The following is a 12,765-nucleotide window of genomic DNA, read 5'->3' as shown; positions in this document are numbered from 1 at the left end:
AAAATCAAATCACCTTCGAAATGACAAAAAAAGTGAATTTCGAACGTTTCAATGTGAAATTACTAAAAAAGCGACATTTTTAAAATTTTAAGGAAAAATCATATCACCTTCGAAATGACAAAAAAAGTGAATTTTGATCATTTCAATCTAATAAAACTACTAAAAAAGCGAAATTTCTAAAATTTTAAAGAAAGATCAAGTCACCGAAATAAAAAAAAGTGAATTTCAAACGTTTCAATGTGAAATTACTAAAAAAGCGAGATTTCCAAAATTTTAAGGAAAAATCAAATCATCTTCGAAATGACAAAAAAAGTAAATTTTGAACGTTTCAGTCTAAAATTCCTAAAAAGCCAAATTTCTAAAATTTTAAGGAAGAATCAAATCACCTTCGAAATGACAAAAAAAAGTGAATGTGACCGTTTCAATCTAAAATTATTAAAAAAGCGAAATTCTAAAATTTTAAAGAAAGATCAAATCACCTTCGAAATGACAAAAAAAGTGAATTTTGAACGTTTCAATCTGAAATTAGAAAATAGGCGAGATTTCTAAAATTTTAAGGAAAAATCAAATCACCTTCGAAATGACAAAAAAAGTGATTTTGAGCGTTTCAATCTGAAATTATTAGAAAAGCGAAATTTTTAAAATTTTAAGGAAAAATCAAATCACCTTCGAAATGACAAAAAAAGTGAATTTCGAACGTTTCAATGTGAAATTACTAAAAAAGCGACATTTTTAAAATTTGAAGGAAAAATCATATCACCTTCGAAATGACAAAAAAAGTGAATTTTGATCATTTCAATCTAATAAAACTACTAGAAAAGCGAAATTTCTAAAATTTTAAAGAAAGATCAAGTCACCGAAATAAAAAAAAGTGAATTTCAAACGTTTCAATGTGAAATTACTAAAAAAGCGAGATTTCCAAAATTTTAAGGAAAAATCAAATCATCTTCGAAATGACAAAAAAAGTAAATTTTGAACGTTTCAGTCTAAAATTCCTAAAAAGCCAAATTTCTAAAATTTTAAGGAAGAATCAAATCACCTTCGAAATGACAAAAAAAAGTGAATGTGACCGTTTCAATCTAAAATTATTAAAAAAGCGAAATTCTAAAATTTTAAAGAAAGATCAAATCACCTTCGAAATGACAAAAAAAGTGAATTTTGAACGTTTCAATCTGAAATTAGAAAATAGGCGAGATTTCTAAAATTTTAAGGAAAAATCAAATTACCTTCGAAATGACAAAAAAAGTGATTTTGAGCGTTTCAATCTGAAATTATTAGAAAAGCGAAATTCTAAAATTTTAAAGAAAGATCAAATCACCTTCGAAATGACAAAAAATTGATTTTGAGCGTTCAATCTGAAATTCCTAGAAAAGCGAAATTTTTAAAATTTTAAGGAAAAATCAAATCACCTTCGAAATGACAAAAAAAGTGAATTTTGAACGTTTCAATCTGAAATTACTAAAAAGCGAAATTTTTAAAATTTTAAAGAAAAATCAAATCACCTTCGAAATGACAAAAAAAGTGAGTTTTGAACATTTCAATCTGAAATTAGCAAATGGGCGAGATTTCTAAAATTTCAAGGAAAAATCAAATCACCTTCGAAATGATAAAAAAAGTAAATTTTAAACGTTTTAATCTGAAATTACTAAAAAAGCGAAATTTCCAAAATTTTAAGGAAAAATCAAATCATCTTCGAAATGACAAAAAAAGTAAATTTTGAACGTTTCAGTCTAAAATTCCTAAAAAGCCAAATTTCTAAAATTTTAAGGAAGAATCAAATCACCTTCGAAATGACAAAAAAAAGTGAATTTTGAACGTTTCAATCTGAAATTACTAAAAAGCGAAATTTTTAAAATTTTAAAGAAAAATCAAATCACCTTCGAAATGACAAAAAAAGTGAGTTTTGAACATTTCAATCTGAAATTAGCAAATGGGCGAGATTTCTAAAATTTCAAGGAAAAATCAAATCACCTTCGAAATGATAAAAAAAGTAAATTTTAAACGTTTTAATCTGAAATTACTAAAAAAGCGAAATTTCCAAAATTTTAAGGAAAAATCAAATCATCTTCGAAATGACAAAAAAAGTAAATTTTGAACGTTTCAGTCTAAAATTCCTAAAAAGCCAAATTTCTAAAATTTTAAGGAAGAATCAAATCACCTTCGAAATGACAAAAAAAAGTGAATTTTGAACGTTTCAATCTGAAATTACTAAAAAGCGAAATTTTTAAAATTTTAAAGAAAAATCAAATCACCTTCGAAATGACAAAAAAAGTGAGTTTTGAACATTTCAATCTGAAATTAGCAAATGGGCGAGATTTCTAAAATTTCAAGGAAAAATCAAATCACCTTCGAAATGATAAAAAAAGTAAATTTTAAACGTTTTAATCTGAAATTACTAAAAAAGCGAAATTTCCAAAATTTTAAGGAAAAATCAAATCATCTTCGAAATGACAAAAAAAGTAAATTTTGAACGTTTCAGTCTAAAATTCCTAAAAAGCCAAATTTCTAAAATTTTAAGGAAGAATCAAATCACCTTCGAAATGACAAAAAAAAGTGAATTTTGAACGTTTCAATCTGAAATTACTAAAAAGCGAAATTTTTAAAATTTTAAAGAAAAATCAAATCACCTTCGAAATGACAAAAAAAGTGAGTTTTGAACATTTCAATCTGAAATTAGCAAATAGGCGAGATTTCTAAAATTTCAAGGAAAAATCAAATCACCTTCGAAATGATAAAAAAAGTGATTTTGAGCGTTTCAATCTGAAATTAGCAATAAGGCGAGATTTCTAAAATTTTAAGGAAAAATCAAATCACCTTCGAAATGACAAAAAAAGTGATTTTGAGCGTTTCAACCTGAAATTACTAGAAAAGCGAAATTTTTAAAATTTTAAGGAAAAATCAAATCACCTTCGAAATGACAAGAAAAAGTGAATTTTGAACGTTTCAATCTGAAATTCTTAAAAAGTGAAATTTCTAAAATTTTAAGGAAAAATCAAATCACCTTCGAAATGACAAAAAAAAGTGAATTGTGACCATTTCAATCTAAAACTACTAAAAAGCGAAATTTCCAAAATTTTGAAGAAAGATCAAATCACCGAAATAAAAAAGTGAATTTCGAACGTTTCAATGTGGAATTACTAAAAAAGTGACATTTTTAAAATTTTAAGGAAAAATCAAATCACCTTCGAAATGACAAAAAAAGTGAGTTTTGAACATTTCAATCTGAAATTAGCAAATAGGCGAGATTTCTAAAATTTCAAGGAAAAATCAAATCACCTTCGAAATGACAAAAAAAAGTGATTTTGAGCGTTTCAATCTGAAATTAGCAAATAGGCGAGATTTCTAAAATTTTAAGGAAAAATCAAATCACCTTCGAAATGACAAAAAAAAGTGATTTTGAGCGTTTCAATCTGAAATTACTAGAAAAGCGAAATTTTTAAAATTTTAAGGAAAAATCAAATCACCTTCGAAATGACAAGAAAAAGTGAATTTCGAACGTTTCAATCTGAAATTCTTAAAAAGTGAAATTTCTAAAATTTTAAGGAAAAATCAAATCACCTGCGAAATGACAAAAAAAAGTAAATTTTGAACGTTTCAATCTAAAACTACTAAAAAGCGAAATTTCTAAAATTTTAAAGAAAGATCAAATCACCTTCGAAATGACAAAAAAGTGATTTTGAGCGTTCAATCTGAAATTCCTAGAAAAGCGAAATTTTTAAAATTTTAAGGTAAAATCAAATCACCTTCGAAATAACAGAAAAAATGAATTGTGACGGTTTCAATAGAAGATTACTAAAAAAGCAAAATAAAGATGACTTGGGTTTTGGGGTTCTAGCGAGCACTTGGAGGCCTTCGCCGCCGAGCATGGGCTTACCTCGAGTCCGTTTACCTCAGCGCTTCAGTCGACGCTCTCTCAAAAGACTCAGGAACCCAACGTGGACCTGGAGTTGGACGTCAAAGTCTTCATCAACAGCGGCAAATGTGTGCTTCACACCAAAGACCTGGCGAAGGAGGAAGAACTTAAGTTGAACCGCATGCGCAAAGACCGTAGTTGTTCGGCAGGGTTACTCGAATTCCCGCCTACTACCAGTAGCCCCGACCCCACCCGCCGCAACAAAGACAAGCTATTGGGTCAATCGAGCGCGTCACGGCTACGCTCCACCCCTCACGCCACCCTCGTCGACCTCACCATCTTCCACATTCCAGGGATGGACGTCAAGTTACACTACACCTCAAAGGTAATTCTCTTTCGTACCAAACCACAATAACAACACGAGTCTTACAGGTGGTGTGTGACGACAACGCCCTCACTCATAGCCCCGACTTCGAGAAAGTCTTCAGTAAACCCCCCAACAAGCCCCGAATGAGCTTCGACGAATCAGAAGAGACGCGCATCGAGAAGGCGTTCAAACGCCAGGAAAGTCAACCAATCGCGACGCCAGCTCGGAATTACGACATCAAAGTCTCCAGTTCCTTGCACGGGATAACCAATCCAAACTATGGGTGTAGCCCCACCTCGAGTAAGACGAGTTTGGACGATTTGCAGTTCGGAGGGACGCCAACGCCGCCTCAAGACACCACGAAAGGGACAGTTTTACACAGACGCACTGGGATTAAAAAGGCGTCGCTGTTTGCGTGGATGACCCTCCAGAGTGTTCCTGAAGAAACCATCATCAGCCCCCACATCCTCGAGTTCTTGGAACAGACCCTTGAGCCGATACCAGCGAAGACGCACTTCAGTGCCACAGGTGAGGTGCTATAACTCCCTGAGCTCGCTCTTTATTTTCATTTTAGATACGTCGTTCTTACCGTCGGATCAAGACATCACCAACTATGGAAACTACGTCTACGCGAGTTTCCCAGTGGACGTCATCGTCTACTTCCACATGCAGCCCAGCACATTCCGTTTTAGCTGTCTCCCAGTCTCCAGAGTCGAGTGTATGTTACAGCTACCCTCGTTGGATATTGTTTTTAGTTCCAAGCGCGCCGAAGATGAACTTTTCTGTAGCGAGTTCGGGGACGGCAGTTCTGGGGGCGCGGCAGCCACCGCGGTTGGGGGCCTCAGCGTCACCGGATGTCTCTCAGACTTCTCAGTGTACATCTTCCATCCCTACGGCGGGAAAAAATCAGCACTTAAAGAAGCCCAGTGGTCGCCACTGTCAGATAGTGAAAGAAAAGACTCGTTGTCCATCAACGTGGAGTTCGTCAAGTTCCACCTGTCGCGCTCCAGGATGTTGAACTTCAAACAGGAGGGCGCGACGAAGGGAAAAGGCGACCAGAGCAGAGCTGTGATTCGATTTTCAAGTATGTTGGTCTTGGAGGATCTCTTGGTGGTACTCAAATGACAATTTTCAGCCATCGTGGACATCGGATCGGCGTCTTTCAAGTACGACATGCGCCGATTGACGGAGATCCTCGCGTTCCCCAAGGCGTGGTACCGCCGGTCCATCGTCAGGAGGATGTTTTTGGGGGATTTGAGCATGTCGGCGGCGTACAGCGAAGAGGATGACTCGATGATGTCGCAAGGTTCGCCGAATCTAAAGAACAACGAGACGAGGAGGAGCGAAAAGTCGCCGCTTCTCAACAACAAGGACCGTTTGAAGTTGAGTTTGGATTCCGACGTCCTCAGACACAACAAGTTGAAAGACCTGGGGAGGGCGTTCAGTGGGGATTCCACCAAGGAAGACACTCCCAGTCCTTCAGAGTTTAAGAATTTGACCGCGTGGGAGACTCTCGTCCTCTTCGCCGTGAATTTCAAGAAGTTAAATGTCCACATGAACATGGGGAACGTAATGGGGAATGTTTCGTAAGTAAAATGGTGGATTTAAAATGGTGGACTGTTGTATTTTCCTCCAGGTGGATGACGAAAGACTTCCGCAGCGACGGCCGTCTGAGCATCGGTTCCACCGGTCACAAGAACCTCTACATTGCACTGGGGCTCGGCGGGTCTAGTCTTGACGCCAAAGGCGGTATCGTCGGCGGAAACATAGAAATCGCCAACATTGATACTTTCGGTAAGTGGTTTCGTTGGCGCCCCCACGACTAACTCCACTTTTAGTACACATCCGCGAGGAGCCGGAGGTGGAGCCCGACCACACCGTAGGCCTGCGTCTTCACGCCCTCGAGCTCCGTCTCGACTACATGGCCACGTCTGTCTTAATGTGCCGCGTGAGCGATCTCAACGTGAACCTCCGCGACGAATGGAAACTGAACCGGGCGACATCCAGAGATTCCATCCCCACGCGACGACCAGCGACTATCTTCATGCATGGGAATTTGACCTGGGACCAGCTTCAGATGATGATCTCCAAGTCCACGACGGCGGACTTGTTGAAAATGTTTAATAAACTCGAGGAGTTCTTCTCGCAGCAGTTTAACAGTAGTAAGAGAGCCTTCAGTGGGTTCTCCGGGTCGTCGAGACCGCCGAGAGTCACCCCTCAGAAGAGCAGGGAGTATCCGGCGCCTTCCTCTAGTAACACAGACGCGAGACATCACCGCCACTGGCAGAAGGTCATGGCGCATGTCGCTGGGCTCCAGTTGAATACCATGGACGTGCCATTACCACCTTTTGGTACCGTGTTGGGGGGAACCATGGAGTTGTGCGGTAACAACATCTCCTTGGCATGTTTCCATGGTATAAATTTCAAGAGTAAATCATGGGCGTTGTTCAGTCTCCGGGAACCATCAATCACGTTTAATACAGAAGGCCAGGAAATCCCAGCCGATGGAGGTAAGTGCTACCAACTTAAAAAGGAGTCGTGTGATTGGTGGGTTTCAGACGACGCGCCTGCGCAGAACGTTCACGTGGTCCAAACTCTCACCTGCAGTTTGGGTTTGAGCACTTACAAAACGCACCTATCTATGGCGACGGTGTGTAAAGTGAGCCGCAGTGTGATTTTCCCGCCACAATTCAAATCTCTCCAGGAGTGGTTCCACTACGCGTTCGCCAATAGTCAAATCGACGGTAAGTGGGTGAATCCCATGTACAGTGTTACCAACTTGAGTTTCAGAAGTCGATAAATTCCCCTCGTTGGAGCGGGAGAAAGGCGATGGAAACAATTCCATAGACCGTGGACGTGGGAACACCCCGAAGATGGCAGACCCAAACCACAACCGCGAAGTGATCTTCGCTCTGCCAAGTCTTCAGTTGCATCTGAAGACTGAGCACTTGCAAACCGCCATAGTTCCGGATATGGAAGAGGCCAAACCGAGCGTAGAGTGTAGTTTTATTACAGAGTTTGAGGACCACATCTTCGTGACGGTGGACGCGGAGGCGTTTTTCTTCCTCCATGACCTGATCACGTCCTATGTTAAGGAGAAGGAGAAGCTTGGATTCAGCGAGAAGCGCAGTAGTGTGGATGTGGCTGAAAAGTGTAAGCTCTCGGAAAATCCGACGAAGAAGGGCTCCATCGATGTTGATATCTTTGCAAAGGACTGGAGGGACTACAATTGTAAAACGTGGCATTTGGAGCCCACGGTGCGGCTGTTGAGTGTCGCGGGGAAGTACATAGAACCGTATGGTATTGATTATATTTTGCAAAAGTTGGGATTTTCGCACGCGCGAACCACTATTCCCAAGTGGATGCAAAGGGGGTTCATGGATCCTTTGGACGCCATCCTGGCGGTATTAACCTTGAGGATGGTCCAGGTGGTGAAAGGAGACGGCAATAAAACCGACAAAGAAACGAAGGCTGTTGAAGGGAAGAAGTAGGATAAGTTCAATGTTTAGTCAAATTTTAAATAGGAAAGAAAGTGATACAAAAAAACGTTTATTGAAATTTAGTCGTTAATAAAACATAAATAAGCACTCTATTGCGTTCGATTTTTTCAACTCTCTTTAGAATTTCTAGGACAGCGTCGATAAGCATAAATAATTTAGGACAGCAATTGTCGGATTTCGTTATTATCCGCAGATTCAATGTAAGACTTTCCATCGGGGGCCACTCCGTTTTTCGATGCACCGTTTGCCAAGAGAATTTTAACGCAGTCTTTGTGGCCCTCCCAGATCGCCGCCAAAATCGCCGTGATCCCGTGCTTGTCTTTAGACTAAAAACTAAAAGTTGCATCAACTGTTCCAACAATGGGGCTACTCACGTTCACGTCGGCTCCGGCGGAAATTAAGTACTGTATAACATCAGTCTGGCCGTAATCAGCGGCGTACAAAATCGGGGGGCGCCCATCTATCTGATCGTTTATATTAACAGACTGCGAAAAGGGGCGTTAGTTTTACCAACCATCAATGAGAATATCTCACCTTTTTCTCAACGATGTCTTTCACTTGTTCCAAGTCGCCATTTTTTATGCCCCACACGAGTTCACTCATGTTTTTTGCACTGGGATTTTCGAAAACAATTTCTGACTAGCCGAAAACTGACAGCTGTCACTTGAACATATGACGTAAATAACAAGTAGGGAACAGGGACTTTGCGTTTAGAACTAGATTCAAATTGTCAGAAACGCAAACGTCCGCATGCGCACCTCATCTCATTACACACAAGTCCAGTGGAAATCCAACCTGTTAATTTTGACACCTGTCATTTCGCGCGTAACCTCAAATCGTAAACAAACGTTACCGACATGTCTTCAGGACTCGACTCCTTCGTTAACCGTATCCTTTGACCTTGGAAACTCACTTTACAAACTCTTAACTCGCAACAGATACAGTTTCGATCATAACCTCCGATGGGCGCAACTTCATTGTAAGTGTTTCCTTGTCCTAACCTCAAATAACTCGTTCTTTTAGGGTACCTTGAAGGGCTACGATCAGACTATCAACATTATAATTGACGAGTCCCACGAACGGGTTTACTCAACTTCGGCGGGAGTGGAACAGGTCATGTTGGGGCTCCACATAATCCGCGGGGACAATGTGTAAGTTATAGTCCCCTTGCTTTGACAGGAATTGAAGTGGACTTTTAGGGCCATCGTGGGACTGATCGACGACGAACTAGATAATCGGTTAAATTTAGCGAATATTAAAGCAGAACCTCTGAATTCTGTAGCTCATTGAATAAAATCTAGTACTTTTCTGTCATTTAAATGTTTTTATTTGTCGTATTGTTTTTTTCTTTGCTTGGGGCGCTTAATGGGGCTGAATTGAATGTTGGTACGACTCTCTTTACCAAAGCAGACGCTTACAAAGAATGTTGGTCAACAGAGAGTTCAGCTTTGTTGACATCCAGGATGCTCCTGGAGGACCTCCTCCCCAGCACTTCCATTCTAATCATAGAAAATAACGATTTCGTGGATGATTTAGTTGATTATTTTCGCATTATTCTTGAAATTGTACGAAAAGAAACGCAGGGAAAGACTAAACATATAACTTTGCTAGCACTCACGGATCTTCTAGGTATGCCACAAAAATCTTCCCCTAGCTCTGATGGCTCTTTTAGGCGGGTATATGCATTATGCGGTGCTCCCCACAGCTAAATTTGCCTATTATTCGGGGCTCATTGATTTTGATAGTATAGCTACGCTGTTGGGGCTCTTTGATGAGTTGAAATGGTTTTTGAGGAGCAACGGACAGGGGTGGGCGAAGGCCTTGCCTCAGAACGGTAAGTACAGCTTCATACCTATAACAACTTCAACACTGTACCAGCCAACAACAACTTCAACATTGTACTGTAATCTACAACAGTTTCAACTGTCAATGCCGACTTTTACTGCACTAGTCTACAACGATTTAACTGTGCTAGTGCTAGTCAAACAACAACTTTAATTATACCTGTCAGTAACAGCTTTAACATTGCTAGTAAACTACACCTTGAATTATGCTAGTGAACATCACCTTATGTAGTATTAGTTGATAACAGCTTCAATGCTAGTCAACAACACCTTCAACTGTCTCTGCCGGCTTTAACTGTGCTAGTCCAACAACAGCTCCAATTATACTAAAGTACAGCTTAACTGTGCTTGTCAACAATACCTTCAATTGTACTAGACTAGTTGCAACTGTACTAGTTGATAACAGCTTTAACTCTACTAGTCAATGCCGGCTTCGACTGTGCTAGTTTAACAACAGCTTTAATTGTACTAGTCAAAGACAGTTTCAATTGTACTAGTCAATGACAGCTTGATTTATACTAGTCATAGCCAGTTTTAATAACACTAATCAACAACAGCTTCAACTGTACTAATCAACAAAAACTTTAACTGTATTAGACAATAACAGCTTCAACTGTGCTAGCCAACAACTTCAATTACGCTAGTCAGCAACAGCTTCAACTGTACTGGTTAATAACAGCGTCAACTCTACTAGGCAATGACAGCTTCACAATGTTCTAATCAATGACGGGTTCAACAGCATCAATTATACTAGTCCGTGACAACTACAAGTATACTAGTTAATAACAGCTTCAATTATACTAGTCAGCAACCACTTCAACTGTACTAGTCAACAACAGCTTCAACTGTATTAGACAATAACAGCTTTAACTGTGGTAGCCAACAACACCTTCAATTGCGCTAGTCAGCAACAGCTTCAACTGTACTGGTTAATAAGAGCGTCAACTCTCCTAGGCAATGACAGCTTCATAATGTTCTAGTCAATGACGGGTTCATCAGCATCAATTATACTAGTCAATGACAACTACAAGTATACTAGTTAATTACAGCTTAAATTATACTAGTCAGCAACAACTTCAACTGTACTAGTCAACAATTTTAACTGTACTAGCCGACAACTTCAACTGTACTAGTCGACAACTTCAACTGTACTACTCAACCGCAGATTTAAGACTGTACTAGTCAATATCAGTTTTAACCTTATATTAGTCTACAACAGATTCAGCACAGTACTAGTCAAGAACAGCTTCAACTGTATTAGACAATGACAGCCGCAACTATACTAGCCGACAACACTTTCAATTGCGCTAGTCAGCAACAACGTCAACTCTACTAGGCAATGACAGGTTCAACAGCTTCAATTATTCTAGTCAATGACAGCTACAAGTATACTAGTCAATTACAGCTTAATTATACTAGTCAGCAACAGCTTCAACTGTACTAATCAATAACTGCTTTAATTGTACTAGTCAATGACAGCTTTAATTATACAAATCAGCAACAGCTTCAACTGTGAGTTCTAGTCAACAACAGCATTTACCTGTTCTATTCAACGACAGCTTCAAATGTACTTCCTATACTTGTTTAGTAAGTCCGTTTTCCCCTCAGCTGAGAAGTACGAAATCCAAAAGCTCCTCCTTCAGGAACCCGTGTCCAAAGACCTATGCGCCAACTTGATCTTCGTGGAAACTGAAGGCGGCGGCGAAAAAGAAAAACGCTCCATCTGCTCCGCCACAGTCCCATTACCGTTTTTTGACTCCCTCAGCAGCCCCATAAGTGCTGTCGCTCTCCCCACAAAAAGTTGCCCTTTATACAACGTCGAAACAAACAGCTCCAGTTATCTCCTAATGGACTTCTTTATAACTGCTTATAAATGTCTTCAAATGAAGGGGGCGAAAACCGACAAATTCCAACGCGGTTTTTGTGGGTTAATTGAGCAGCAGATTATGCCGAGACTTCAAGATGAGAAGTTTTACGCTGCTTTTGGAGGGATTTTAAGAGTGAGGGCTACGTTGAGTAATTTGGGTGAGCGGCATTGTTGCCAATTGACCAATACAAAAGTTACGACTTTTAGGTGAATCCCACAATTTAGAGAAACAAATTGACGATTTCCGACAGGCGGCGGAAAAAACCGGCGAAGAAGGCGCCACGCCAATGAGCAGAAACTCCATGATCCTAACGGCGGTTCTAATAACAATTTTCGTTTGGTTTATCCTAGGAACGATGTTCATTTGTCATAAGATGCGTCAAACTAGACCAAAAGGTACTTCCCTGTTAAATTTTAAAGTTTTCTAGAATAAAATTTTAGGGAGTTCCCCAGAGAGCGGTGAAAAAACCACAACGAACTCCTCGCTGCTATCGAGCAAATATTTCTACCCTGAAAAACTTGCCAAACTCAAAAAAGGTATACCAACCCCAATAAAAAAACAATACATTTCTACCAACTGTACAAAGGTGTCCGCCCGGAAATCATCGTCAAAACCTGCAGCTGCCATGAAGACGACGTAGAAGAGACTGTAACCCCGTCAAACGCAACATTTAACGAATCTTCACGCACTTCTGGTCGGTTAACATCAATTGCGGAAATGTCCGAAAAGAGCGGATCGACCCCAGGGAGGAAACGGTCACCAAGAGAAAGCAGCACCACGAGTTCTAAAGAAAAGAGGTTTGTACAGAGCTCTGTAATACCAACAACTGATTTTTGAACCCGAATTAGGTACAATCAAGTGGCGAAGCAACTGTACATGGAGATGACGTCGGAAACGGACGAGACAAGTGAAGTCGCGAAAATTTAGAGAATGATAATCAAAACTATTGTTATAGGTTCGGACGAAGAGGCTTGAGCGGTTTTTCAATATATTTTTTTGAAAATTGGGGAGTTCTTTTTACTGGGTTCTTTCCCGAATTTTTTTCTCAAGGTTTTTGAACGTACTTCTTTTGAAAAGCCGTTGGTCCTTCCTGTCAATTTGAAAATGACGCGAATTTTTCCCAACCCTGAAGAAAAAAATTTCGTAAAGATTTTGTTCAAACCTTGATACAGAGATTTAGAAATCGAACTGGATGGTTGTGGCATTGAAATGGTTCCCTTTTCTCGAAAACTAGACGGTGGAGTCTCAATGTCAACAAAAAACGTAGTGGGGAGATGGTCATTGTTGAGTTGAACGAACTCTTTAAATTGTTGCTGTATAATATTTTAGCTTT

At 39.5% G+C, this 12,765-nt stretch overlaps 4 protein-coding genes across 4 annotated transcripts in view; 3 read left to right on the top strand and 1 right to left on the bottom strand.

The window, feature by feature from the left end:
* tweek (transmembrane protein KIAA1109 homolog tweek) overlaps positions 1-7,810 on the top strand; it is a 28,855-nt gene extending 21,045 nt beyond the window's left edge. Inside the window, exons 21-28 of the mRNA XM_088032880.1 lie at positions 3,836-4,238; positions 4,286-4,748; positions 4,795-5,304; positions 5,356-5,806; positions 5,857-6,014; positions 6,059-6,730; positions 6,779-6,964; positions 7,011-7,810. Coding sequence (XP_087889006.1) covers positions 3,836-4,238; positions 4,286-4,748; positions 4,795-5,304; positions 5,356-5,806; positions 5,857-6,014; positions 6,059-6,730; positions 6,779-6,964; positions 7,011-7,711 — 3,544 coding nt within the window. The 3' untranslated portion in view covers positions 7,712-7,810. The remainder of the gene's footprint in view (positions 1-3,835; positions 4,239-4,285; positions 4,749-4,794; positions 5,305-5,355; positions 5,807-5,856; positions 6,015-6,058; positions 6,731-6,778; positions 6,965-7,010) is intronic.
* Positions 7,757-8,439, bottom strand: LOC148177135 (myotrophin). The gene is made up of 3 exons (XM_088032878.1): positions 8,255-8,439; positions 8,095-8,205; positions 7,757-8,046 (listed from the first exon to the last, which is right to left on the bottom strand). The coding sequence occupies exons 1-3, from the start codon at positions 8,321-8,323 to the stop codon at positions 7,876-7,878; spliced, it is 351 nt and encodes a 116-aa protein (XP_087889004.1). The 5' UTR covers positions 8,324-8,439; the 3' UTR covers positions 7,757-7,875.
* Positions 8,440-8,490: 51 nt separating this feature from the next.
* Positions 8,491-9,034, top strand: LOC148177134 (U6 snRNA-associated Sm-like protein LSm8). The gene is made up of 4 exons (XM_088032879.1): positions 8,491-8,608; positions 8,659-8,699; positions 8,744-8,871; positions 8,920-9,034. The coding sequence occupies exons 1-4, from the start codon at positions 8,578-8,580 to the stop codon at positions 9,008-9,010; spliced, it is 291 nt and encodes a 96-aa protein (XP_087889005.1). The 5' UTR covers positions 8,491-8,577; the 3' UTR covers positions 9,011-9,034.
* Positions 9,035-9,039: 5 nt separating this feature from the next.
* On the top strand, positions 9,040-12,359 carry LOC148177133 (uncharacterized). The gene is given in 7 exon segments (XM_088033260.1): positions 9,040-9,349; positions 9,393-9,554; positions 11,173-11,589; positions 11,639-11,827; positions 11,873-12,061; positions 12,064-12,229; positions 12,281-12,359. Coding segments are annotated over 7 exon segments (1,512 nt in total).
* Positions 12,360-12,765: the final 406 nt, after the last annotated feature.

This window comes from Gnatocerus cornutus, chromosome 3 (genome assembly GCF_029298725.1).
Source record: "Gnatocerus cornutus isolate USDA-ARS CGAHR chromosome 3, icGnaCorn1.1, whole genome shotgun sequence".
Lineage (NCBI taxonomy): Eukaryota > Metazoa > Arthropoda > Insecta > Coleoptera > Tenebrionidae > Gnatocerus > Gnatocerus cornutus.
The sequence above is the reverse complement of the archived record's forward strand: the minus strand, read 5'-3'. Positions and strand labels throughout refer to the sequence as shown.

Coding starts and splice junctions, on each gene's coding strand:
- LOC148177135 (XM_088032878.1), bottom strand. CDS start 8,323: ATGAGTGAACTCGTGTGGGGCATAAAAAATGGCGACTTGGAACAAGTG. Junction 8,206..8,254: donor AAGACATCGTTGAGAAAAAG/GTGAGATATTCT, acceptor CCCTTTTCGCAG/TCTGTTAATATAAACGATCA. Junction 8,047..8,094: donor CCGCCGGAGCCGACGTGAAC/GTGAGTAGCCCC, acceptor TTTAGTTTTTAG/TCTAAAGACAAGCACGGGAT.
- LOC148177134 (XM_088032879.1), top strand. CDS start 8,578: ATGTCTTCAGGACTCGACTCCTTCGTTAACC. Junction 8,609..8,658: donor ACTCGACTCCTTCGTTAACC/GTATCCTTTGAC, acceptor AACTCGCAACAG/ATACAGTTTCGATCATAACC. Junction 8,872..8,919: donor ATAATCCGCGGGGACAATGT/GTAAGTTATAGT, acceptor GTGGACTTTTAG/GGCCATCGTGGGACTGATCG.